Source organism: Tarenaya hassleriana, unplaced genomic scaffold (assembly GCF_000463585.1).
Source record: "Tarenaya hassleriana unplaced genomic scaffold, ASM46358v1 Cleome28, whole genome shotgun sequence".
Lineage (NCBI taxonomy): Eukaryota > Viridiplantae > Streptophyta > Magnoliopsida > Brassicales > Cleomaceae > Tarenaya > Tarenaya hassleriana.
In genome coordinates, this window is record NW_010966021.1 from 1,095,547 (window position 1) to 1,122,027 (window position 26,481).

The following is a 26,481-nucleotide window of genomic DNA, read 5'->3' on the forward strand; positions in this document are numbered from 1 at the left end:
ACGATACATATCGGAAGAGATAGCGAAGCTCGGGAAAGGGAATATAAGCGCTCAGATCTTCACGTTCCGGGAGCTTTGCTCCGCAACGAAGAATTTCAATCCCGATAATCAGCTCGGTGAAGGCGGGTTCGGAAGAGTTTACAAAGGGCGTATAGAGAGCCTGAACAAAGTATAATACACCACAACTTACTTCTTCTTCTTCTTTCTTTGTGTTTTTTCTCTTTTCCGTTCGTCGTGGTTTGATGACTTGTAACGTACGTTATCATTATCGGTTATCGTGTTTAGGTCGTTGCGGTTAAGCAGCTCGATAGAAATGGTTACCAAGGGAACCGAGAATTCCTCGTGGAGGTTCTGATGTTAAGTCTTCTTCACCACGATAACCTCGTCAACTTGGTTGGGTATTGTGCGGACGGTGATCAGAGGATTCTTGTCTACGAGTTCATGCCGAATGGCTCATTGGAGGATCATCTTCTCGGTATGCATTAATGGCTTGCGCGGATCGATATACTTGCGTGTGTATATACGGCATTCTGATCTCGATCCAACCGATGTTTCACAGATCTGACGCCTAAGAAGAAGCCGCTGGATTGGAACACGAGGATGAAAATAGCGGCAGGAGCAGCGAAAGGGCTCGAGTATTTACACGAAATGGCTGATCCACCGGTGATATACCGAGATTTCAAGGCATCAAACATATTGTTGGACGAAGGGTTCAATCCAAAGCTATCGGATTTCGGGTTGGCTAAGCTCGGTCCGACCGGAGGGAAAACTCACGTGTCCACGAGAGTGATGGGGACTTACGGCTATTGTGCGCCTGAGTACGCACTGACAGGACAGCTAACTCACAAATCCGATGTCTATAGCTTCGGAGTTGTGTTCTTGGAGATGATCACTGGAAGAAGAGTCATCGACACTACAAGATCAACCGAAGAACAGAATCTTGTCACTTGGGTATGTCAAGATCGATCTTGATGTTTTTCCCCCTTAATGAGAACTGGATTTGACCGTTCCATGATTTTTTTTTTCTGGGTTAACTTCTGTTTCTCTTTGTCTGATTCAGGCAACTCCATTGTTCAAAGACAGGAGGAAGTTCACGTTAATGGCGGATCCGTTATTAGAAGGCAACTACCCATTGAAAGGACTGTACCAAGCACTTGCAGTTGCAGCGATGTGCCTTCAAGAAGAAGCAACCACAAGGCCCATCATGAGCGATGTAGTGACTGCTCTCGAGCACTTAGCCATGAACAAAGATCCGAACGGACAAACCCTAGAAGATAATGTGTCTAATGAAGTGAACGACGAGGGGAACGAGACTAAAGCCGGAGAAGAAGAAGGACAGTGATAGATGATGTGGTGTTCATATAAATCATAAGAATATAGGAAGAAAAAAAAAATCAATCTTTGTGGACCGACAATATGAGATTTCTTTTTATTTTTTGGTTCATGAAATCTTTATATTGTTCTTATCATGCATATAATGGATTTGCTAAGACCATTTTTTTTTCTCTGATGATTAGTAGGGCCTTTTTTACTTGGTACTGCACAATTATTGCATTTTAAAAAAAATGCTAATTTATTTTAGTAATAAATTATTTGAAGGTATTTTTATCTCCATACGAAAAAAATTATAATTGAACTTGAATAATCTGTAGAAAAAGACCAGTTTGATTTCGCAGTTAATTTGAAAATAATCTATTCATACTTCGTTTATAAAATGTAATGGTTAATATATATATATATATATATTAACAGAGAAAATGACGATAGGCTGTAAAACGTTTTAGGTCCCAAATATATAAAAAATTAAAATTATCAAAAAACAAATTAAATTTTTTGTGTGGAAATATAAAATAACGAGTCTTTTCAAGAAAATATGTAAAACGTTCAGAAAAAAAAGATAAACTAAATTTTGGTTAAGCAAAACATGGATATGATAAAACAATATATATTTGTTGTTAAAAAATCTTTAATAGATCGATCATAATATTTCTGTTACTGGAAAATTTTAAATGTTTTTTATTAATTATAAAACTAAAAGAAGGAATGATTATATACTTTTTCCATATAATTATTTTTTATATTTATTAATATGTTGGCAATGTCTTGTTCCCTCTTTCTCCTCTGCAAAAAGAATAAAAAGAAAAAAAAAACATTTCTATAAAACACGAAAACAAAGGAAAAATAAGGGTTTTAGCCTCTGAGGCCGTCTCTGTGTCATCGTGTCGTCGGGTAATGGCCACGCTCTGTTCTTTTCCTTCTCAGACAACAGACCCACTTGCTTCTTCTTCTTCATCCACTCGGTGATTCCCAAAATCTTCGCTGTAAAACCTAATTTATCTCACATTCTACCGCCCAGAACCCGTCCTTATTATAGCGGCAAAAAGTTCACACCTTTCAAGCTGGGTAGAGTAGCTTCGCTTATGGCCATGGGGGTTTCTCTTACCTCCCACAATAACCCTCTTCGGCACTTTTCTCCTTCTTCTTCTTCCTGGGTCTCGCGTTCTTATCGCTTATCTTCTTCTGTTGTCCCTTCGTTTCTTCTGCCTCGCCGTAGAGCCCTTCCAAGGTATGCTACCCTTTTTGCTCTTTTTGTTGAATTTCTGTTAATGGGTCTGTGGAGAAATGAGTTTATTACCTGTTGGTTGCTCTGTCTTGTAATTATTAGTTGAGCTACTGTTGAAGATGTAGAAACCTTTCCTGGGAATATATTGTTTTTGGGTTTTTGTCTGTTGGTTAGACTAGTTTGGTTGAAGATGTATACTGGTTTGGTTTCAGTATGCAGATTCTGCATATTCTTTGGTTAAGTTCTTGTTTAGTAGATTAATGCATTAGATTTCAGTTGGCAATTCGCGATTTTGACTTTGTTTTTGTGATAATAACCAAACCCCGATTACGTTGCTGGTTTCCTTGGAAGAAGTTGTTTTGGGTTTTAGTTTGGTATTTCGACTAATTTTTTCTTGGTGGTTTGGTTTTAGTATGTAGAATCCATCTCTTCTTTAGTTAAGTTCTTGTTTAGTAGAGTAATGTACAAGTTATGAGTTGGTAATTCAAGATTTTGAGTTATTTTTGTTTTCCGTGATAACAATGAAATGGTGACAATAACTTGCAGGAAAGCAACTTTCACAAAGAGAAATGTTTCCTACTCAACGGTTACAGTTTGTGGTAGTTCCCATGGGTTTCAGCACTCGGGTCATCAGCGGTCCTCTTCTGTAAATTTTAATGGAGAGTGGAAGCTTCGTTCGGGGGCTAACATGGCAAGGATGGTTCCACCATTTATGGTAGGCAACCAGCAGGAAGTAGGTGAAGGTGCGAAACAAGTTTCTGGGGGTCTAAGCGCTTGGAGGAAGGAAGCAAACAAGTATAGAGAAAGAAATGGAGAATATACTGTAGCCAACAACATGGCGTTTCAGGACGAAGGCTATTATTTCAAAGGGTTTGTCGCAAAAATAGATGATGTTCCATCATACGATGGAAAATCCGGGGAGTTTGGTTATGAACTCAGTTGCAGAGGTAATGTTACGACATTAGACAGAGAAATGAATGGTGTTAAGCAGCAGAGGATTTCTTCGGGATCTGTCATAAATGTCCGTCCTCCTGGTCAATTGCCAAGAAAAAATTTTGAGATCAGGGCAGATACAGATGTCAAACTTAAAGTAGATAAGGATGTCCGTAACAGACAAGGATTTGTTAATGCTGACAAGCCCGCTGGTAGTGCCATTGACGAGAATAAATCCGCTGCTCCCAAAGTGGAAAGATGTGTTGATCAGTTTGAGGCTCGTGCAAAGCTGAGGAAAATATATGATAGAGTTCTTGTCGTTGATAACGTGCCCACTGCAAAGAGTGTTGTGGCAAAGCTCATGAATCAGTATCGGAATTTTGTCCATGCTTGTGATACAGAGGTGAGTGGACCACTTTTAATTCTTGTTGTTTTCTGATACATTGAAACACCCACAAATCTGAAATGCTTATGCAAATAGTTGGATGTTTGTGAATTTAAATGATTTGGCTGCTCTTATAATCATAGCTTCGCTCTGTGACTATTTTTTTTATAGGTTGATGGGATTGACGTGAAGGATGAAACGCCCGTTGATCATGGTGAGTTGACATGTTTCAGCCTTTATTGCGGAGCAGGAGCAGATTTTGGAAATGGAAAATCGTGCCTATGGGTAGATGTTCTTGGTGACAATGGCAGGGATGTCTTGGACGAGTTCAAACCATTTTTTCAAGACTCGTCCATCAGAAAAGTGGGTTTGGTTACCTTCTTCTCCTGATAATGTCTGTCTTTCTTCGTATTTTGCAAATATCTACCTCTCATGGCTCGATAAATCTTTTTTGTTTGTTTTTTCTCTTGAAGATAATTTGCCACTGTTTCACTGCCCTTATGTTTTGTTTAAGTTGGATGCCTTTATAGTTTCGAAATTCTAATTTTGTAAATGAAATGCTGATTGGCCTCGTTTTTTTAAATCTAGGTTTGGCACAACTACAGCTTTGATAGCCACATTATCGGGAATTATGGAATCAAACTATCTGGTTTTCATGCGGATACAATGCACATGGCACGCTTGTGGGATTCATCAAGACGGACAGAGGGTGGATATTCACTCGAGGCACTTACAAGTGATCCGAAAGTTCTTCAGGGCGCTGTGAAGGGGGAGGAAGCCGAACTGCTCGGTAAAATATCGATGAAAACTATTTTTGGAAAGAGAAAACTGAAAAAGGATGGATCTGAAGGGAAAATGGTCATCATTCCTCCAGTTGAAGAGCTACAACGAGAAGACCGAGAGGCTTGGGTTTCATACTCCGCATTAGATGCAATAAGCACACTTAAGCTTTACGAGAGCTTGAAAAACCAACTGCAAGGGAAGCAATGGTTCCTCGACGGGAAACTAATACCGGGGAAGTCGATGCTCGACTTTTACCAAGAATTTTGGAGACCTTTCGGTGAACTTCTGGTCAAAATGGAAGCAGAAGGGATGCTTGTAGACAGGGAATATCTAGCGGTGATGGAAAAAGTGGCAAAGGCGGAACAAGAAACTGCGGTGGGTAGATTCCGCAATTGGGCCTCTAAGCATTGTCCTGATGCAAAGTATATGAATGTTGGCAGCGATACGCAGTTGCGCCAAATCTTCTTCGGAGGCATTTCTAACGTGTATCTTTCCGCAACCATCCTCTTGCTTGCTTCACCTTTATCATTGTTATTATTATCATTTCTTTCGAAATGGACAATATCTTACATGGTGCTGAGAAAAGGGAATTAACATGATCAATCTCTCAGTACCATGTATTTTTTGGCTGGCTGCTGAATTATGTTTATTTCTGTTGCAGTAAGGACCATAACGAAGCGCTGCCAGTTGAAAAACTTTTCAAGATCCCCAATGTTGATAAAATAATCGAAGAAGGCAAAAAAGCGCCAACGAAGTTCCGCAATATAAAGCTTCACAGGATCAGTGATAGACCGTTGCCCACCGAAATGTTTACGGCTACTGGTTGGCCATCGGTTAGTGGGGATGCTTTGAAAGCCTTAGCAGGGAAAGTCTCTGCGGAATACGATTTTGTGGATGATGTTTCGGGTACATCTCTAGACGAAAACGATGAAAATGATGATACTACAGAGCTACGTAATGAAACTTCAGTAACACAAAAGTCGAATATGTCAAATGAAACCGACACATCGGCTTATGGGACGGCGTTTGCGGCTTTCGGGGGAGGCGAAAGGGGAAAGGAAGCATGCCATGCCATTGCTTCGTTATGTGAAGTTTGTTCCATTGATTCATTGATCTCAAATTTCATTCTCCCGCTACAGGTAAGGCTTTCTCTAAATACCCTTTTAACCCTCCCAAATTTCAGCCCCCGATATTTTTGCAGAAGTTTCATTCTTCGGGTTTAATGTATATGGAATTACTTCTACCTACAGGGAAGTAATGTATCGGGCAAGGATGGTCGTGTCCACTGTTCCCTGAATATCAACACAGAGACGGGACGCTTATCGGCAAGAAGGCCGAATTTGCAGGTATTTTGTTTTGCCATCAAACACTGAAATGACAGACCGACATCGAGAAATTTCGTGATCTTGCTTCATTTCGACATGCCTTGAAACTAAATTCAAGACTTAGACTTGGATTGAACTGATGCCACTTGTGTAAAATCGAGATAGCGTACTTGTTCTCTTATGGTTATGATACTGGAAACTGCTAAAAGAGAGACATTTGCTTCCAAATTTTCTGATGATGTTCCTCAAGTCGTGTTGGAAATAATACGATTAATGATCGAACCTCTTACTAGTCTCCAAATAACGTAAAGTGCTTAGAATCTGTTTCAAGTGTTTTTGGTTTTGCCTTGCTAGAATCAACCCGCTTTAGAGAAGGACCGGTACAAGATCCGTCAGGCCTTCATAGCTTCACCCGGAAACTCGCTTATCGTCGCTGATTATGGGCAGGTGAATATATTTGCGTTTTTTCTTCGGGTAGAAAGCTTTGCAACATCTAAGAAGCTGGTCGTTTTTATTCGTACTACAATGTTGTGTTTATATTTTGCAGTTGGAACTTCGGATTTTAGCACATCTTGCTGGTTGCAAAAGTATGATGGAAGCTTTCGAAGCCGGCGGAGATTTTCACTCGAGAACAGCCATGAATATGTATCCGCACATCCGTGAGGCTGTGGAAAACGGGCAAGTTATCCTCGAATGGCATCCCCAACCTGGTGAAGACAAGCCTCCCGTGCCATTGTTGAAGGTGAATTCCGTTTCATGTCGTGAAAGTAGACTAGAAAAACCATCGGTTCGCATATTCCCATTGTTTGAGATGGAAAAGATTCGAAATTGGAACTCTGAATTCCGCAGAACTAAGATCGCAACGGTTGAAGAAACCAGATTTTTGTGATCTGAGTTCTAACGGTTTTGAACTTTTCGTAGGATGCCTTTGGCGCGGAGCGAAGAAAAGCTAAGATGCTCAACTTCTCTATTGCATACGGGAAGACGGCAATGGGCCTCTCTAGAGATTGGAAGGTAACGTTTTCTCGGTCGAATCAAGCTTTTAAGCCAGTGTGAACTTTGCCCGACACGATGCCAAAGCCGTCATTGTTTTCAGGTTTCTGTGGAAGAAGCTCAGGAGACGGTTAACCTGTGGTATAACGACAGACAAGAAGTTCGGAAATGGCAGGAAAAGCGAAAGAAAGAAGCTATCGATGACGGGTATGTACTCACATTGTTGGGAAGGGCTCGTAAATTCCCTACATATCGATCGCGCGCTCAAAGGAATCATATTGAGCGGGCAGCGATCAACACACCCGTGCAGGTGCGTGTGTACATACGATTCTCATCCCGAGATCTAAAATCATCTCTTTCTCTCTCGGGTTAATCTCAAACTTTTAAGCAAAACCGTTTCAGGGAAGTGCGGCCGATGTCGCCATGTGTGCAATGCTGGAAATATCGAAGAATCAACGTTTGAAAGAACTCGGCTGGAGGCTGCTTCTACAGGTAATAATACATACACCCTTGGTGTCCTGTATTTCTCGGCTTTCGAACTTGCAGAAACCACGAAAACCCGGCCCGAGCATGATCTTTGAATCGCTACACTCTTTCGGACACAGGTTCATGATGAAGTAATCTTGGAAGGACCGAGCGAATCAGCAGAGATTGCGAAGGACATAGTTGTGGACTGTATGTCGAAACCCTTCAACGGGAAGAACATTCTGGACGTCGAGTTATCCGTCGATGCTAAGTGCGCTTGGAACTGGTACGCTGCAAAATAAGCAGAGGGGTACAGAACTATAGTCCGTATGGAAGTTTTCCCACTCGGGTTTTTGGTAGAAACCTGCGTTTTCTGCGATGAGTTTGGGGCGATGTCGAGAACTGCGTTTCAAACCGCGAGTCCTGCGTTTCGGTTACCGACCCCCTTCGGCTCGTAGGCATGTAGAAATCTTCTCCTGCTCTTCAGCTTTTGCTTTGTTTAACCTCTTTCTTACAAGAATTTGTTGAAACTGAGCTGTATAAAATGAATCTCTCAACCTTAGCTTCTCACCGTGCTGTAAAATCGACATTGTAACTCGCAAATGTGTGAAAGAAACTGGTTTTCTTTACTTTCAAATCATTGATCATTGAGTTAGTTCATATACAAATGTAATAACCAAGCCCCCTTTCTCTTCTTGGAGAGATTCTCCCCAAGAATACTGGTATTGGTTTGGTTTACCTTCAATACCAAGAGAGGTACAGAGCAATGGAAGCAGTAGAAAGTGTTTCAGAGGTTGAGCCAAGCTGCCTTAGTCGAAATGTTGAAGCTCGATTCTCCAGTTTGATGCTAACTGCACGAGAAGATCGTCGGGTGGTAGACCTTCCCAGTCGTCGGAAGGATCTATCGTTGAGGAGGCTTCGTATAAATTCAACAGAAGATCCTTCTTCAGCTCCATGGGAATGTCCAAGAAGTCCGGTCCGTTTTCTGCTACCAATTCCAGCAGCTGCAGGGCATAGAGACGAAACAATGAGACTTATTTACGCATAGAGAAGGTAGAAAACAAAAACAAACTTCCATTAACGTATCCATGAAGATCTTCCACGGATACCTGTTGAATCCAAGACAGGCAGATTTCAAAGAGATTCAGATCATCCAGCAGAAGCTGCCCAATTGCATGGAGAGCTTCGTTTCCTACGTCATTGGACAGCTGATCAAGAGCAGGACCACTTCTTTCCATTAGTTTGACGAGCAAATGATCATCTCCAGTTGAGAAAACTTCGGCAAATGCAGAATCTGTATCACCCACTTGGAGTGAATGCATTGCGTTGTTCCAAGATGTCCAGACAGGGTCTTCCTCTTTATCTTCTTCAGTCCCATCTGCTTCGGGAATAGGGTCTTGTCTCGTGATTGATGTCTGACTGTCTTCCCCAGCAACCCGTATAGCTTCAAGAGTAGCTTCATCTTTTGACGCTTTCCAGATACTCCTAGCAGACGGTCCCTCACCGAGCCTGACAAATCCAGGGCCTTTGTCCCATGCTCTCCTCCTGCTACCTGTATGGTCACCGCTAGTTTCAGATTTGGACAACCTGGTATCTGTAGAACCACTGCCTCGAGATCTTCTTGTGCCCGTCTGACCGTTTCTTGAAGCTCCATATTGAGGATAATCCAATCCATCTAAGTCGGATCTCCAGGATGCAGCCCTTCTTCCACTCACACCTGAAACAATCACTGAAATTTAGTGATATCTTTCTTCAGAAGGGATGTCTGGAACTAGCACTAGAATAGCAAGGAAAGCTGTATGCTTGCCTGATGATATGGAGAAATCTCTTGCCATCTCTTCGATGATTCTCTCAAGATCCCTAACACGGTTCTCCAAATTTATCATGCCATCGTGTGAACCACCCATGAAATCCTGCAACAAGTACATTTAGTTGTAAAATTAATTATAAGTGGACCGTTTTTTATTCAATATCGAAAAGTACCTGCAACATGTTCATTATATGCGTCTGTTGTCTCTCTAAGTTCAGTAATTGCCTTTGTAGAGAAAACCAGCTCCCTCCATTATTAATCAAGGATCCTTCATATTGGTTATCTTTCAAGGAAACTCCAGCATGATTTCCAGATACCTCTAGTCGGCTTCCATCATTCTGATCGCCATCAAACGCCCTAATCCGGGACTCCCCTCCATTCATCCTTTCATCTACCCATTTCTCTCTTGCAAAATCTCCAAAATATCGTTGTTTGGGACCCACACCGTCTGTTCCTGTTTCACCTAATATTATTGGCCTTCCTCTCAAGCCCGAGTTACTGGCTTCGGATTCATCCTCTTTTGAGTTTGGCGACTTCTTATGCGCACGAGGAAGAACGACTTCAACTGGCAAATCTCCAGAACCGTTTTTTTCCAGCTTCTTGAAAAAGTCTGGGTTAAGATCTTTGTCATTCAATCGAGGTGCTTTCTTCCTTAGGATGAGAACAACTTTTTCTGGAATGGCCCCTGTTTTAACTTTTGACATATAATCCGAATGATAGCCCGGCTGATCAGAAGAGCCTTTTATCGTGCTTGATGCAGATTCTCCATTCGTTTCCAACTTAGATTGCTCAGATAACACATCTTTTTGGATAACAAACGTACCATTTTCGCTTGTCCCAGCAATGTTTTTCCAGGCATTCAGTGCCTCGGTCAAGCTGTCTCTGACAGGTTTTATCTGCAAGCCAAAGATATTATAGCCATGATTAGAACTATGCAAAAAAATATATATATCATTAAGATTCCTATTCAGTAATTCTTGAGTAGTATTGAATCTACTAATATACAAATCCCAAATCCATCTGTACCAACATAGTTCTGTTCTAAGAAATGCTAGTTTTCTATCCAATATCAGAACAAAACTTTCCCTCTAATCTGCATGTTCTTTCTGTTGACCGGCAAATATACAATTAACTGAACATTTACTATGTAATCTATCGGCTTTTTTTCATCTTTTTTCCCTTCAAAGATGCAAAAACTGCAGCAATGTTTCTCAAGCTCTCAGCTAAAGAGATTTATGCCAAAGTTACGGTCCTAGTTTTTTCAGAAAAGAAACGATAACAGCAGTACCTTATCAAAACGGCATGCCTCAAGAACGGTGATAGTGGAATCGGTTTTATCAGCGATCAAAGTGCTACAGTGCATAGCCAAGGCGATCAAGGCATCGGCAGCTGCCTTACGAGTAACCCAATCTGTACTTCCAAGGCATTCATGGATGCTCTGTAACAATGACTCCAAGCTCTGTGGTGCAATAGCTCCCACCTGCAAGATGTCCATAGCTCATTTTGATATCTATATATATTTAAGAAAATTGAGCAGATTAAGATGTCTACTGATCACGGTATGCAGGTTAAGTTAGAGACTGAGACTTGCAATTCAGCCACTTAAAGAAGCCATCACTACTCAAGTCAGCTGTCAGCCTGAGCTATGACCCTCAGAAATCGGGCAGCCAACTAGTAGTCCTCAGTGATGATCACACATGTCACAGTTCAATATGTTTTCACTTCGAGATTAGCCCTAACCCATCAAACTTAAGCACAGAAATCACTTTAATCAGCTATACTACCTAACCAAAGAGCCCCCCTTGAGAAAAATATGGTTAAGCATATAAATCCAATAAGTAGAAACCAGACACAGGCCACAAACAAAACATTCAGCTGATCATTGAAACATTCCTACTAATCAATAATCATATTCTTCTGGCAAAACTATCCAAGTAAAGCAAGGCATTGTACTTTGTAGAACCAAGCACAAGACCAACCACATTGTTCAAGAATCAAACCTGAGACAAATTTCCGACCACCGGCAAGAGGGAAGACTTGGTCAAGTAATTAGGGCTGTTCAAGAGCTTGCAAATCCTAGGACACAGCTTTTGAAATGCCGGAACAGGAGGTTCGGCAGCTGATTCCACCATCTTCGCCATGCAAATCGCAGCACCAGCTTGCAAGCTCTTGTTCTGCTCGGCCATGGCCTCGAACAGGGGCTTAGCAAACAAACCCACCAACGCTCCAGCCCCGCCGCCATTTCCGTCCTCCTCCTCCCTCAGGAACTGAGCCGAGAGCGACCCGATCGCGTCCCGACAGGCGTCTCGGACGACGGGGTCGGCATCTTTGAGACGCTTGACGATGTGAGCAATGATTTTGGCGAGTTGGGCGGAGGTGAGATCGCGGTGGGAGAGGCATAGGAAGGAGAGGAGGCGGAGAGATTCCTTCTTCACGGCGGGTTTGGAATCGGAAGAGAAGTCGAAGAGGCAATTGAGGAAAACCTGTAGGGTTTCGGGAGTGACGGAGACGATGACCTTCTCGAGATCGTCGACAGCGATCTGGTAAGTGTCGCGATCTCCGAGCCTTGACAGAGATGTAAGAATCCTCTGCTTCAGCTCTACCATCGCCAAGTGCGACGACACGGCGCCATTGGAGGATCTGGATGAAGGTTTTGTGGATTTCGAGGGCTTCACAGCGACTTGCGAGCTCATTGCAGCGGACAGAGAAAACGATTATGTGCTAAAGATCAGATTTTGCGAGAGAGAGAGATCGGAACGAGGGTTTTCTAAATGTGTTTCAGAGCTTCGTCGGTCATGAGAGATGGCGACGGCTGATTCCCAGATTTTGTAGACCGACCAGAATCTGGGGTTCAAGAAGAATCGGAAAAGCCACCGAAGTTCAGTTTCCGATCATTGTTCATGGGAAGAACGAACATGACACAATTCTTCAATCTGGGTTATTTAGCGAGGTGGAAACCACGTTTCCGCCATGAACGCGATGGTGGGAGGTTTTATTTAAAGATGGTTTCAGTTACGAGAGTTGTTCTTCGCAACAGCAAATGAATTAACATTGTTTAATTTTTTTTATTTATAGAAGTGGGACACTGATTACGTTTGTTGTGTATTATAATCTATATGTAATAATTCAAATCAACCTCAATTAACAATTATATCAAAATGGAATTCAATTCAGACTGATCGATAGAAGAAAACCATTCAAATCCGGTCAAGACCGGTTTGCTCTATCAAGAAACCTCCCTCGAAAATCTGCAGATATTTTTCTTCGCAGAGAAGAAGAAACAGACAACAATGGCTTCAATCTCATGCACAGCTCCTTTCACGAGCTCACTCTTCTCTCACAAACCCATCATAAGAAATTACACTCCTTCCACGAAGCTCTCTTCTGGTTATCTGTCGCCCCGGATCCGACTCGCCCGACTCGGACCCTCAAATGGGTCGACAGCCACTTGCTGGTTCAAACGGTGTCGATTTCTAGGTCAAGGATGAGGACGGGAGAACTGCATTAGACCGAGCCAACAGTGACGAGATCCGTGACTTCATCCTCGGTTTCTCGGCTAAGAAGTCTTGACCTGGTTTTTGCTCAAGCTTCAGCATTATGTGATGATCATATTTGATGTCTCAACTCTTTAATGGCAGTGGTAAAGAGTTATACTTACAGGGAACAAACTGTCTTTTCCAGTTCCACGGGTCGTTGCTCCAAGCCTCCATCCATATGGAGAGCTGCTGGTTCATTGTGTGCATGAAGTGGGGCAAACCCTTGACTTTCATTACTTGACAAGTATAAATCTCAGAATCAGAATCTAGCCTTTCACTTTGTGTTGAGATTGGTGGTTCTTCTGCTCCATTTTGCTAGTAGTATCCCTCTGCCTTTCATCTCGTCCAACAGAAACATACCTTTTTGATCATCTCAGGCACAGAATCATTGACAAGCTTCTAAGAGAAACTTTCTGTCTCTTCCGTGTGATCGCCCAGAAGGGCAAGACATTCATAAATCTTCTCAGCCTTTGGATGAGATGTGGCCTCAGCAAAGAAGGGCCATACTTGTCGATCAATCTCAATCCAACTGCAGCCCGGTTTCTTCTGCAGTCCAAGTTCTTTCATCTTCCATCTTACTTGCCTCACTTCATCCCATCTCCCACCAGAAGCATATAGATTGGACAAAACAATGTAATTCGATGCATCGTTTGGGTCCTTGTCCACAAGCAATCTTGCGATTTTCTCTCCCAACTGATGGTTATGGTGCAAGCAACAGGCAGAGAAGAGAGTGCTCAGTAGCCGGGCATTCTCTCTCATCTCTGGATTCTCTTGCAGAACTTCGTAAGCTTCAGGCAAACGCCCGGCTCGTCCCAAGAGATCAATCAAGCATGAGTAATGTTCAATACCCGGTATAATTCCATATTCATTTCTCATCTGACTGAAACACTTGAGACCATCATCAACTAACCCACCATGACCACATGCTGATAACACTGCAAGAAATGTTACTCTGTCTGGTTTTGCACCAAGTTTCTGCATTTCATCAAAAAGCTTCAGGGCTTCTGTGGCTTTGCCGTGAGATCCATATGCAGCTATCATTGCAGTCCAAGAAATAACATCTTTCTTTGGCAAATCGTAGAAGATTCTAGATGCTTCTATCACATCACCGCATTTAGAATACATGTCAAGAAGAGCACCCATCACCAACTCGTCTATTTCGAGCTTGTTCTCACTGATGGACAAGTGAATCTCCTTGCCCTTCTCGAGTGCAGCCAGTTGTGAACAAGCAGGTAAGACTGCAAGAAATGTTACCCTGTCTGGTTTGGCACCAACTCTCTGCATTTCATCAAAAAGCTTCAGAGCTTCTGTAGCTTCGCCGTGAGATCCATACGCAGCTATCATTGCAGTCCAAGAGACAGTATCTTTCTTCGGCAAACAGTAAAAAATTCTAGATGCTTCTTTCAAGTCGCCGCATTTAGAGTACATGTCAAGAAGAGCACTCATCACCAACTCATCTCTTTCGAGTTTGTTCTCATTGATGGACAAGTGAATCTCCTTTCCCTTCTCGAGTGCAGCCAGCTGAGAACAAGCGGGTAAGACACTCGTGAAAGTCACGACATCTGGGTTCACACCAGCAGCTGCCATTTTGTCGTACACTGCAAGAGCCTCAAACCACATGCCCAAACCGACATACCCGGAGATCATAACATTCCATGTAGCAACAAACGTCTTCTGAGTGTTCACAAACATTGTCTCAGCCAGCTTCACTTTGCTACATTTGAAGTAAAGATCGATAAGGGAGCATTCTATAAAGAAATCTGCATCTACTACATTCCTGATCAAGTATCCGTGTAAAAATTTTCCATGTCGAAGATTAGATGAACGAGAACAGGCCATCAGAATGCTGGTTAAGGTTGTCTCACTCGGCCGTGTTTCTTCTATTACCATTCTATTCAGAAGCACAATGCATGACTGGCTATCGCCTCTTGGGGCATAGCCTTGGATCATCAAATTCCAGGCGACCACGTTCTTTCTTGGCATGTGTTCAAAAATCTCTCTAGCCATCTCCAAGCAGCCACATTTCCCATACATGTCGACAAGAGCAGAGCTTACATACTCATCCGAGACGAGTCCTTTATTCACACATTCTCTGTGAATCTCCTTCCCTCTCTCCAAATCCAATATCCTAGAACATGCCGAGATGGCTAAGGTTAGTGTCACTGAATTCGGTTCAAAGCCACAGCCTTTCATTCTACCAAACAACTCCAGAGCCTTCTCTGCCTCCCCGCTTTGATAACAACACGATATAACCGTGTTCCAAGACGCTACATCTCTCTCAGTCATTTCGTCGAACATTTGGACTGCCCACTCGAACAAGTTACACTTCGCGTACATGCCGACCAGAGAACTAGCCACCACAACATCACATAGATGCCCGTTTCTCACCAAAAGACCATGAACCATTCTACCGTAGCGCTCCTTACTGATGGCGCCACAAGCCTTCAACACTTTCGGGTATGTGTAAGAATCAGCCATGCGAAAAGGGTACTGCGACAATCTCCCGAAAACCTCAAGAGCTTCATGGAACATGGAGTTGTTCGTGTAACCAAACATGAGGGAGTTCCACAAGGAGATCTCCAATGGATTGTCAAGGGTTTCAAAGACATGTCTTGCGGAACCGTGGTCCTTACAGGAGAAGTAGCCATTGATGAGGCTTTTGCAGATAACAACCTTGGTTTGCAACCCGAGTGCGAGGATTCTCTGGTGAGCTTGTTTCAAGAACTTGGAGTTCTTACATGTTCTTAATAGCGACGACAACGTTGAAATGTCCATTTCAACTTGAACAAAGTGTAAGTTATATGTATATATATATATATATAATGACAATAGCATTCACCAGAGGAACTGCAATGGCGTAACAAAGAAGCGAAAGAAGGAGAGGCATCGTCGGCCGGTGGTGACTTGGAAGACACGGCTTCTTCTCCTTCTAACAGTTTTTTGTAAATACAAACCGTCAAAACTGGATAAAATACGGTAATAAAACAATATTTGATAATCGAATTTTTACGGAGGAAATTGTGAAGAAAAGAAATGATGTCCAATTTAAATCAGAGTACCACCATTGAATTAGCTCGTCTTTGTACGGCCACTAATTTTCCATTTTCAGAAAACAGTGGAAGACAGTTTATTACAGAATGTGCCTTCTTCACTTGAGCTTTTATTACTTCAGTTGCTATACACCAAATCTCCTAGCACCATCTCACGGTTCCACATGAAGAGTGTCGGAACAAAGGCCGAGTTCTTCAGTTCATTTTCTTCTGCGGAAGCTTCTCCATCAACTCGGGAATCACCTCGAAAAGATCGCCCACAAGTCCATAGTCAGCCACCTGCAATTTCAGACATGATTAGAGAATTCGACCGCTTCATGACAAAAACCTGTGAGTTTACGCGGTTTCTGACAGTTCAGTGAAGATGGTTCCCAAAACACAATGGTGTAAAGTAGGGCCGGGGAAAAACATCCAAAAATCTGGTATTCATCTACACACGAACGAGTACAGGTATGGCGATGGCGAGAACCCTTACGGATACCCGCATGACAGTTGGATTTTGATGTTTATGAATATCAGATGAAAGTTTCAAAACTCCACAACATTACATGGAGTTTAAGCAAAACCCAGCAGAGTAACCCGAACATTTGGATCCTCCGTGATATCCGAATTCTGGGCACTCAAATGGAACGAGTATGGTGATGGGTTCCAAACCTCAGAATCCGAGAGGTACGGATTCAGAGTCAGATATCCCCAAAATCATAGATATCCGACCCATGTCCAGCCAATAAAAACATGCAACGTAAGCATAATCACCAAATATTAAAGAAAATGACGAGGGGGTGTGGCAAAAACTAGCTGCCTTTGCCCAACGGGACTGCCTTAAGAGTGGACGTAAATGTGATTCAACACATATGCGGGTGTAGGTGCATAACACGCCTGATTTCCTGTGTTTGACATATGAATTCAGAGCAAATTTTCTGTTCTTTCTGTTTGTGAAAAATATGAGCCATGATAGATGATGAGTGATCAACCAGTTTCCCAATGTGTGTAACAATGAGTTAGTATTAGAAGGAGAAGTGTACAATGAATAACCTGGAAAATAGGTGCATCGGCGTCTTTATTAACCGCAACAATGACCTTGGAATCTTTCATGCCAGCTAAATGCTGAATGGCTCCTGAAACGCCGAAAGCCATGTATAGCTCCGGGGCTACGATTTTTCCAGTTTGCCCAACCTGATTCATAACTCAATTAAAAAAACACAGGCAAGTCGAGATTCCATAACAGAAATGGAAATACTAAATTCAGTAAAGAAGTTCATAAGGCCAAACCCAACTCTTGTGATTGTAAGGACAGGAAGAGTGCCCATCTCACTAGGTGAAATGAACACTAGATTGAACCGAAATGGCGGAAGGAAAAAGAAAGAGATCATTACCTGAAGGTCATTAGGAACGAATCCAGCATCAACAGCAGCGCGGGTAGCACCAACTATACAAACAGAAAAAAAAAAGAAAAAGAAAAATGACACGCATTATATGTATATCACGAAGAACGGAAACACTTTCATGGAATGGGAAAGCAGATAGGAAAAAAAAAACTAGAAAAATTTGCTATTCCCACAAGCAGGCTAGACATAGAACAAGTACCGAACCTGCTGCACCAAGTTTTTCTGCAAGCTGTTCTATCATTTTAAAGTTCTCAGCACTCTTCAAGGCTCTTCCTCCAGTGACCACAACACGTGCGCTTCCAAGATCAGGCCTTTCTGTATCTTGAGTTGAATGTCCTACATATCTGGATTTGTTAATGGAGTCTGCAAAATGAAACTAATTCAATGAAAAAGGAGAATACATTCAAAATAGAGTTGTATCATAGAAAAAAAATAAACGGTGAACATAAATTCATAACCAATGTTACCAATCCACTGGAATTCCCGTTACACACACAGATTCAAACAAGAATACATTAAGGAACATTAAAACAGACCTTCTTCAAAGTTTGAGAGATCAACCAGAGAGATAGGAGCTTTCTTGGGCTCTGAATCTGTTGTGGCGGGTGTGACAGGAAAAGACGTCGATCTAATAGTCAACAAACAAGGACTAGCACCAGTATAACGAACTGTACACAGAGCATTTCCAGCATAAATTGGCCTGCCACATATTTGAGCTTTATTTTAATTTACATCTCCGGTAAGTTTAGAAGCATAAGACAAGAATTTCAGAGTACGGTATCCAAAACATTTAGAAGCAGCTATTGGCTCTTACACAACATTAGCAGATATGATGTTTTATCACAACATAATGAAACAAGTCAGAATAGTGATTTTACGGAGTAATACACTAATACCAGGCATATATACCTTACGAACAGATTGGATCCTAAAATTCTGGTGACATCAGTAATCGGAGAAACGTCTAATAGAGCAGCAACACGGGGTAATATGTTTTTGCCGAATGAACTTGAGGCGGCAACAATATGCGAATACTCTCCTCTTTGCTGAACTAGGTTGACCAGTTTAGCCCACGGTTCAGCTAAAGGATATGCGAATTTATCAGAATCAGCTACAAGTACCTACAAGCATCAGCAGTTACAAGGTTTAGTTGCCCAAATTTCCTTAAAAGATGAACCATGAGTCCATGGCAATAACCCTTTTCACTCATTGTGTAATTCAACAAACAAACACAAGGCAAATTAGGGGAACCATCTATGGACATATAACAAGGAGGGGACTTTTCTTGTTTCTTCTCCAAAATCGCAGTCAAACATGTAACAACATCAGATGAAACATGTGATATGGATATGGAATAATGCCTTCACGAGCGAAATGCCACATTTTAAAACTTTGTAAACACTGATACATTCCCCAAATGATAATGCAAAAAGAATTCTTTCAAGATAATTATGGAACTGGCTCTATTTCTTTCTCCTCTATCACCTTCACCGTTAGATCAAACCACCAAATAACGGGATATGGTACCGGAGGAGAAGCCGTTTAGATACCTGGGAAACAGAAGGATGGCAAGAGGCAGCATGAGAAGCGGCGTCTTGGAGAGAAGAACCTGAACCAGCCAGTAGCAAAGAGACTGAATTGCCCTCCCCAAAGGCATTTGCCGCCACTACAGCAGCCACTGTCGGAGGCTTGACAGAACCACCCTCATGTTCTGCTAGAACCAATGTGCTAAGCTACAATAACACCAACCAAACACACCCAGGGATTAAGAATCGAAAGGAATAACAAGCAGCCTAAGTAAATATATCAACACCTTCAACATCAGTATCCACTATGATTATAACAAATACACCAAATGATAAACTGATAACTCAAAAACAAGATCTACACATTGGATAACGGGTTTTGATCAAAATGATACCGAAACCAAGTGATCCAAATCACTAAGCAGAAGAAGTTTCAAATTAGGAACTCCTCAAACCCATGAACAAAAGACCAAAACTGATGATCATTACAAATTATTAAACTTTATTTTCGGGTGAAAATCACAAATTTGAGAGATTATTGCCCAAAGGTCATATCCCATTGGATTCTATCGATCACAGACGCGTATCTAATCTCCACCATTAACACGATCGCTGGGTTTTGCGTGTCGCCATAGCTCTCCGACACGATACTTTCAGATACAACCCAAAAACAGAAGGAACGAAGGAAAATCACACTCTGCGGATGGGTAACGATTCGGAGAAATAACACCAAACAGACAAGAGATTTAGGAGATGATTGAATCAAAATACAGAGATTGAACGATCTCAGATGATTTAAAAAATAAAACTGGGCAAATCCGTTAAATTTCCATGAGAGCTTGAAGAAGAGCTTTGGTTGTAGAGCTTACGAATCGAGAGAGATTGGATATGGAGTGGGGTTGAGGAGCAGTAGAGACATGGAACTGCTTCTTCTTCGTCAAAGTTCTCAGCAGAAAAGCTCTCGTCATGGCTTGTCTTTTGATTAACTCTCTCTTCCCAATCCCGGGATTTGTATGAACGAACTGAAGAAAACGGCGTAGTTTTCTTATATGGATTAAGAGTTCAAATTATTTTAAATCATTTTTCTTAAAATCAAATTATCGGATAATATTTTTTTTAGAATTTTTTTTATTATCGGATTTTTGTTATGGGAAAAAATCACTCGAAACCCACCACGATTTGTATATAATGACGTCACACTAAAAATGGAAAAAAAAATTGTAAAACGGAAATGCAAAATTCTAAAAAAGCTTCTCGATATATGTGATTAGAAAAACAAATTCATAGTAAGGGTAAAAAAAATGTAGTGGAATTAAAATATTTATGTGTATATACAATGCAATATATAATATCCATGCACACACAAAAGAGTTTATCTTTTGGCCACGTCACATTTCCTATTAAAATCTATTTGGTACTTATCCTTTAGTCTATGATCCGCATTCACTCTATTACTTTGAATGTTGCATCTTTCCTTTTTTATTTTTTTTAATTGAATTACCCAATTCGCCTAGGTTAAAATCTGAACAAACCAAATCATAAGTCTCGAATTTCCATAGCATTTTTTAACTAAATAATCATATTTAAATTTTAGTTTATATATGTGCATTCAACTAAAACCGAATCCGATGTTGTTTCGTTTCATTTTTGACATATTTTCCGGATCAGATGAATTTGTGTTTCGAGTTAATTAAACCAGCACTTAACCGGAAAATCTAATTGCACGTACCAACCGGTCACCATGGATCATGTCATGCCGCGTCGGGCCCCAAATCTAACAACGGCCCACTTGCTTGCATCAAAAAGCCGGAAAAAAATATTTTTTTTACGAATCCTTTTTTCTAAAAGAAAAAAAAATAAACATTAATTTTCCTTCATTCGAAGAATAGAAACGCAGAAAGGCTCCATTCGCAGGGGATCACGAAGGTCAGAGAGAAACAGAGCTCATTCTTCGTCTATCCCTCACTCGCTCCACCAGATCTGATCTAGGGTTTTGTGGAGCCCATTCTTCCCTTCCTCTTCAGCCATGGTTTCCACCAACAAGATCAAATCCGTCGATTTCTACAGGTATGTCATTATCGTCCTTACACCCCTCTCGCATTTCCATGCTCTTGTTCCGAATTTCAAGGAGAGAGTTTGATTATGGACTTGATGCATACGACTGCGTGTTCTCTATGTGGTTTGTGTGTAATGGATTATGCGTTTTGACTACTCAAAATCCGTTTGAATCTCGAATTGGCTGCGCATTTTGTGTTAATGGGCTTCGCGATTCATCGTGTGCCTGCATGAAATGGTTGCTATGGATTCTTAGTCGTGATGATGGCTTTTTACCCACTGAGAGTAATGATGATGGTTATGTTGTCTGAGATGGGTTCTACTGTTGTGATTTTTGTGTTGATTGCGATTTTGACTTTCGTGAGTTTTTGTGGTTCTTTAGGAAAATCCCTCGAGATTTGACGGAGGCGTCTCTGTCTGGTGCTGGATTATCCATTGTAGCGGCACTCGCTATGATCTTTTTGTTCGGAATGGTACTCTTCTGTTTTGTGTATTTGATCCTTGGATCCCTCCTGCATATGATCCCCGTTCTGTATCTGTGGATATAATAATCTTTTCGCTCATTGTAATTGTTGTTCATATGCAGTTAGTATCTCTATGATCCTCTTGGCTGATGTTGTCAAGAATTAGTTTTGTGTGGACTGATCAATGACAAGGATCTTGGCTGATATGTTTTGGTCTGTCCGAGTTCTAATGTTTTGATTTTGATGTATGTCTGTGTTGCAGGAGCTGAGCAGTTATTTGGCGATCAGTACTACAACATCTGTAATAGTTGACAAAAGCTCTGATGGGGACTTTTTACGCATTGACTTCAACGTCAGGTAGACATTCTGTTTATAATTAATTACGGGCAAAAATTATGTTTTACAGCATGGATGTCTGAATCTTCTCTGAACTATTAATGGGTCTCATTTCTATTCTGTGTTAACGATAAATTTTAATTATGTTTTGCTGTCACCATTAGTTACAGATTGTGGTAGTTATCTTAATCCTTGGTGATGTTGGGGATGTTGGTCTGCCGTTGGGCCGTTAGTGTATACATTTAGTTGTCGAGTACTGTCCGATTAGCTAAGGAGTTAAAGGAGCTATAGCATTTGTAGTATTCTCAATGCAAAATTAGTATATGACATCAGCTTGCTTGCTCCCTAGTATTTATCTGTTTTCAATGAACATGGATTTATCTATCCATTTCATAAAGATATGGGTCTCTTTCCATATAAAACCGGTTGTTGATTTTTTCTCTCCGGACTCTTTTTCACATGGTTGATTTGTCTGAAGGAATATGAGTTTGTTTTCATGATAATCTAATGGGTTTTTTTTTTTTTACTTTTTTGTAGCTTTCCTGCACTTTCATGTGAATTTGCGTCGGTGGATGTTAGTGACGTGTTGGGAACTGTAAGTTACTGTTGACGACTGTTGTCAATCTTTCTATCTTGATGTTGCCCGTAGAGTAAATTGTCAGATGGATATCAAAGAGAAGCCATAACAGCCTCTTCAGTATAGTCTTTGATTATATGTGACAGTACCCAGCAGGATCGTGGTGATTTTGTTATCCAACAATGAAAAGTAATGCCTTGAAGATTCCGTGTTTAGTACTAGTAGTGTTATTATTAAAGCCAGGTGCTATGTCCCGATCCCAAAATTGTCGTTTCACCTTTATGCACTTAGACAATAGAATTTGATTCCATAGTGTAACGAGTAAATATAGTAAATGAGGAAAAGCTTGCTCTTTGATCTGAACCTTGTATTTCTCTAGCATTCTGGCTTTCTTATTTGTTTTTTTTCTTTTAGAGAGAAGTGCTAAGAAATATGGACTATTAGCAATAGACTATTAGGGAAGAAGCTAGCCTTGGAAGATAAATCTGATAACAATGCATCGACAACTCTTAAGAAGGCACCAGTTACAGGAGGTTGCAGAATCGAAGGATATGTTCGCGTAAAGAAGGTAAATTTCCCAGAAAAACGAGATTGGAAAACCTGGTGAAGTGGTGATCGATTTTATGCAACGTCAATTTTCGCCTAGCGTTCTTTTGAAGGGTGTTTTTGTCCTTTTTCTCTCAGGTTCCGGGAAACCTCGTCATTTCAGCTCGTTCGGGATCTCATTCATTTGATACTTCTCAAATGAACATGTCGCACGTCGTTTCCCATCTCTCTTTCGGGAAAGTGATTTCCCCGAGATTGTTGACTGATATGAGGAGACTGCTGCCTTATCTCGGCCAAAGCCATGACAGGCTTAACGGACGAGCATTCATCAATCAACGAGAGTTAGGTGCCAATGTTACTGTGAGTTCCTTGAACCCCAAGGGAAAGAAAAGAAAAGAAAGAATTTAATCTGCAAACTTTATATTATGTGACTGAAGCTTCATATATATTATCACCTTGTCCACTGGTCACTGTTTTCTCTGTGAAAGTTGATGTCATAATTTATGATAAGAGTTACCGCCTTTCTCTGTATAATCTTAGTGTAATTGGCTGGGCCCTGATTATTGTCTTTAATTTTACAGAACAGGTTGAATATAACAAAAACAATTCGCAAATTTCCAATTGATCCACACTTAAGGGCCACTGGTTCGGAATTTCACTCAGGACCTGTGTTACATGTCATCAACCATGGCGAGGAAACTAATGAAGAGACTGTTGATGGTTCTGTAATGTTAACCGGTGCTAACTTTGAGACGTTTTCACATCAGTAAGTTGGCAGCTTCTGTTGAATTGGACATGCTAAATATGAGTATCATCTGATGGTTGCAAGGAAAATATGCCTTCTTTAGTGGAAATTTATGTGGTTAATACAAATGAACTTTTCTATGCAGCTATCAAATTTTGGTTGTCAATTTTTATGCCCCGTGGTGCTACTGGAGTAATCGCCTGGTAATTCTGTTATTTCATTTTAATGCTTATTTTTAACTCATGCATTGTCGGTCCAAGAGGAGCTGTTTTTTTTCTTTATATTCTTATTTGTACTTATAATATATGCTTCAGTCTACTCGGCTGAACGAGAAAAGCTCTCTCTTATTTCTTTTTCACGAGTTTAATTTGGATATCTGAAACACATTAGACGTGCAATTCTATAGAGAGACATTACGTTGCTTTTACTTTTGTGTATTACGTTTTGTGTTGCTGGGAGATGGGTAGTTGTCTCAAAGCTTATCATTGATGACCTGTTCGTGTTTGGTTTTGACTTGTGTTTCTTTTGTCTCCCTGCTACAACTTTCAGAAACCATCTTGGGAGAAAGCAACAAATATAATAAGACAGAGGTGTGCCTTTTACTCTTTTCATTTTCAGTACACCATGGAAGTTTTAACCTAGCTTTCTGAAATTTTTGTATTCGGAGCATCTTCATGTTCATATTCTGCTGCAGATATAATCCTGAAACTGATGGCCGTGTTCTTCTAGGAAAAGTCGATTGCACAGAAGAATCTGCTCTGTGTAGGAGGTGGTTTCGAGCTAATCTTTCCCATCCTTTTTGTTCCTTCATTTCCGAAAAATTTAGTCTCTTTTGCTCTGGATTGATGCGCTTTTTTCCCTCCAAAAGCTTAATTTCGATTTTACTTCCTGGTGCTCATATCAGTTTCCAGATTAATCTAACACAATTTGCGTAATGTATCTTCAGGAATCATATACAAGGATATCCATCCATTCGGATTTTCCGCAAAGGCAGTGATGTTAGGTGAGATAGTACATGACCAGCTGCATCAATTTACATCTGCTTGGTTGTGATTCTTCACGCCTTCTACTTAACCATGCTTATATTATTGCATGCCCAGATCTTAGTTGCATACTTTTTCCCGATTGTGTCCTCATCTGTGGTTAATACAGTTAGTTACGTTTTTTTCAGTTCTAACCGACAATATTTAATTTACATTTTCTTGATGCTCTAATGCTTAATATGATGTATACACGTGCTGCTTGTATATATGTCAAGTTATTTTTTTACCTCTTAACCGCCGGTTTCATAATAACCGATTCGCTATACAATTCTCCAAACATCGACTCTTTTTTCCCCTATTCGGGTTTCTTCCATGTAAAATTTTCGTAATGGATCGGTTTCATATGTTTCAGGGAGGACCATGGGCACCATGAGCATGAATCTTATTATGGAGATCGTGACACAGAGAGCCTGGTCAAGGTAAACTTATCATTATGTGTTCAACATCATCAGAAATCCATTCATACGAATATCGTCTATGTCCGTGAGTTGTGCGTTTCAAAACGAGTGTCTGATTCTGCGCGATAATGGTATTCTCATGCAAGTTTCTCTGCGAAAGTTCTTCAAAATGGTCATGCAATGAGATTTTGTTTCTTCCAGATGGTAGAAGGACTTGTTGCATCGATTCATGTAGAGTCTCGGAAGCTAGCCTTGGAAGATAAATCTGATAACAATGCATCGACAACTCTTAAGAAGGCACCAGTTACAGGAGGTTGCAGAATCGAAGGATATGTTCGCGTAAAGAAGGTAAATTTCCCAGAAAAACGAGATTGGAAAACCTGGTGAAGTGGTGATCGATTTTATGCAACGTCAATTTTCGCCTAGCGTTCTTTTGAAGGGTGTTTTTGTCCTTTTTCTCTCAGGTTCCGGGAAACCTCGTCATTTCAGCTCGTTCGGGATCTCATTCATTTGATACTTCTCAAATGAACATGTCGCACGTCGTTTCCCATCTCTCTTTCGGGAAAGTGATTTCCCCGAGATTGTTGACTGATATGAGGAGACTGCTGCCTTATCTCGGCCAAAGCCATGACAGGCTTAACGGACGAGCATTCATCAATCAACGAGAGTTAGGTGCCAATGTTACTGTGAGTTCCTTGAACCCCAAGCGCATTTTTTCACGTCTTTAACGCGAGATTAGATTCTCGAACTTAGACCGATCTAGCGAGATGTGATCACATATGGAGATTTTCTAATCTCTCGTAATGTGAAATTCAGATCGAACACTACCTGCAAGTTGTGAAAACAGAGGTTATCACACTGAGATCCGGTCGGGAACAGAAAATGATCGAGGAATACGAATACACAGCTCACAGCAGCGTGGCTCAGACTTTCTACTTACCCGTCGCGAAATTTCACTTCGAGCTCTCTCCCATGCAGGTTTTTTCCGCATTCACGTCGGAAAAAAAAAAAGAGATCAATGCCCATCTCAAACGTCTAAAAACGCTCGATGCTCTGTTTTTTTTTTCGCAGGTGCTAATAACCGAGAACTCAAAGTCCTTCTCGCACTTCATCACAAACGTTTGTGCCATAATCGGTGGCATTTTCACGGTTAGTATCGTTATAACTGTCATTCTTCATCGATTCTCCGACGGATTCCATCCGTGACAATGCTGTTCGGTTTCGGATTTCAGGTTGCGGGAATACTAGATTCGATATTTCACAACACGATCAGGATGATGAAGAAGGTTGAACTCGGGAAAAACATTTGATTGAAAGGTTAGTTTCCGTGAAACTTAAACTATAAACCCATAGAGAAGAGCCTCAATTTTTGGAAAACACATTGAACTGCTACTTTTGGTTGGAAAATATATAAACTCACACCAGAGAATTAGAAGAAACTTTGTTCTTTTTTCTTTGTGGCAAGCATCTCTTCATGCTTCTCTTTTCTCTGTGGCAAGCTTCTCTCGGGTGTGTTGAATAATGTATTTTTTTTTTACAAAATTCTCGTTTAATGCCGAA

General features: G+C 41.0%; 6 protein-coding genes across 6 annotated transcripts in view; 3 read left to right on the forward strand and 3 right to left on the reverse strand.

Moving 5' to 3' along the window:
* Positions 1-1,504, forward strand: part of LOC104817877 (serine/threonine-protein kinase PBS1) — a 2,855-nt gene extending 1,351 nt beyond the window's left edge. Inside the window, exons 3-6 of the mRNA XM_010547238.1 lie at positions 8-169; positions 286-475; positions 560-951; positions 1,061-1,504. Of these exons, the coding sequence (XP_010545540.1) occupies positions 8-169; positions 286-475; positions 560-951; positions 1,061-1,342 (1,026 nt within the window). The 3' untranslated portion in view covers positions 1,343-1,504. The remainder of the gene's footprint in view (positions 1-7; positions 170-285; positions 476-559; positions 952-1,060) is intronic.
* A 668-nt stretch (positions 1,505-2,172) lies between these two features.
* On the forward strand, positions 2,173-8,076 carry LOC104817879 (DNA polymerase I A, chloroplastic/mitochondrial). Its single transcript, XM_010547240.1, has 12 exons — positions 2,173-2,566; positions 3,110-3,899; positions 4,053-4,244; positions 4,470-5,149; positions 5,326-5,803; positions 5,915-6,010; positions 6,344-6,436; positions 6,537-6,731; positions 6,911-7,003; positions 7,086-7,292; positions 7,385-7,474; positions 7,588-8,076. The coding sequence occupies exons 1-12, from the start codon at positions 2,421-2,423 to the stop codon at positions 7,747-7,749; spliced, it is 3,222 nt and encodes a 1,073-aa protein (XP_010545542.1). The 5' UTR covers positions 2,173-2,420; the 3' UTR covers positions 7,750-8,076.
* Positions 8,053-12,280, reverse strand: LOC104817878 (microtubule-associated protein SPIRAL2-like). The gene is made up of 6 exons (XM_010547239.1): positions 11,258-12,280; positions 10,546-10,737; positions 9,431-10,153; positions 9,255-9,360; positions 8,557-9,164; positions 8,053-8,451 (listed from the first exon to the last, which is right to left on the reverse strand). The coding sequence occupies exons 1-6, from the start codon at positions 11,948-11,950 to the stop codon at positions 8,257-8,259; spliced, it is 2,517 nt and encodes an 838-aa protein (XP_010545541.1). The 5' UTR covers positions 11,951-12,280; the 3' UTR covers positions 8,053-8,256.
* A 119-nt stretch (positions 12,281-12,399) lies between these two features.
* Positions 12,400-15,672, reverse strand: LOC104817881 (pentatricopeptide repeat-containing protein At5g27110-like). Its single transcript, XM_010547243.1, has 2 exons — positions 12,916-15,672; positions 12,400-12,828 (listed from the first exon to the last, which is right to left on the reverse strand). Exon 1 carries the CDS (start codon positions 15,626-15,628, stop codon positions 13,193-13,195), a length of 2,436 nt encoding a protein of 811 aa, XP_010545545.1. The 5' UTR covers positions 15,629-15,672; the 3' UTR covers positions 12,400-12,828; positions 12,916-13,192.
* Positions 15,673-15,811: 139 nt separating this feature from the next.
* Positions 15,812-19,763, reverse strand: LOC104817880 (electron transfer flavoprotein subunit alpha, mitochondrial). The gene is made up of 8 exons (XM_010547242.1): positions 19,627-19,763; positions 18,782-18,964; positions 18,141-18,352; positions 17,768-17,931; positions 17,436-17,594; positions 17,220-17,272; positions 16,879-17,019; positions 15,812-16,122 (listed from the first exon to the last, which is right to left on the reverse strand). The coding sequence occupies exons 1-8, from the start codon at positions 19,723-19,725 to the stop codon at positions 16,039-16,041; spliced, it is 1,095 nt and encodes a 364-aa protein (XP_010545544.1). The 5' UTR covers positions 19,726-19,763; the 3' UTR covers positions 15,812-16,038.
* An 859-nt stretch (positions 19,764-20,622) lies between these two features.
* On the forward strand, positions 20,623-26,481 carry LOC104817882 (protein disulfide-isomerase 5-3). Its single transcript, XM_010547244.2, has 15 exons — positions 20,623-20,824; positions 21,195-21,285; positions 21,539-21,633; positions 22,150-22,207; positions 23,317-23,501; positions 23,626-23,683; positions 24,030-24,070; positions 24,175-24,249; positions 24,427-24,483; positions 24,876-24,942; positions 25,123-25,269; positions 25,386-25,607; positions 25,738-25,899; positions 25,993-26,070; positions 26,154-26,481. The coding sequence occupies exons 1-15, from the start codon at positions 20,784-20,786 to the stop codon at positions 26,229-26,231; spliced, it is 1,455 nt and encodes a 484-aa protein (XP_010545546.1). The 5' UTR covers positions 20,623-20,783; the 3' UTR covers positions 26,232-26,481.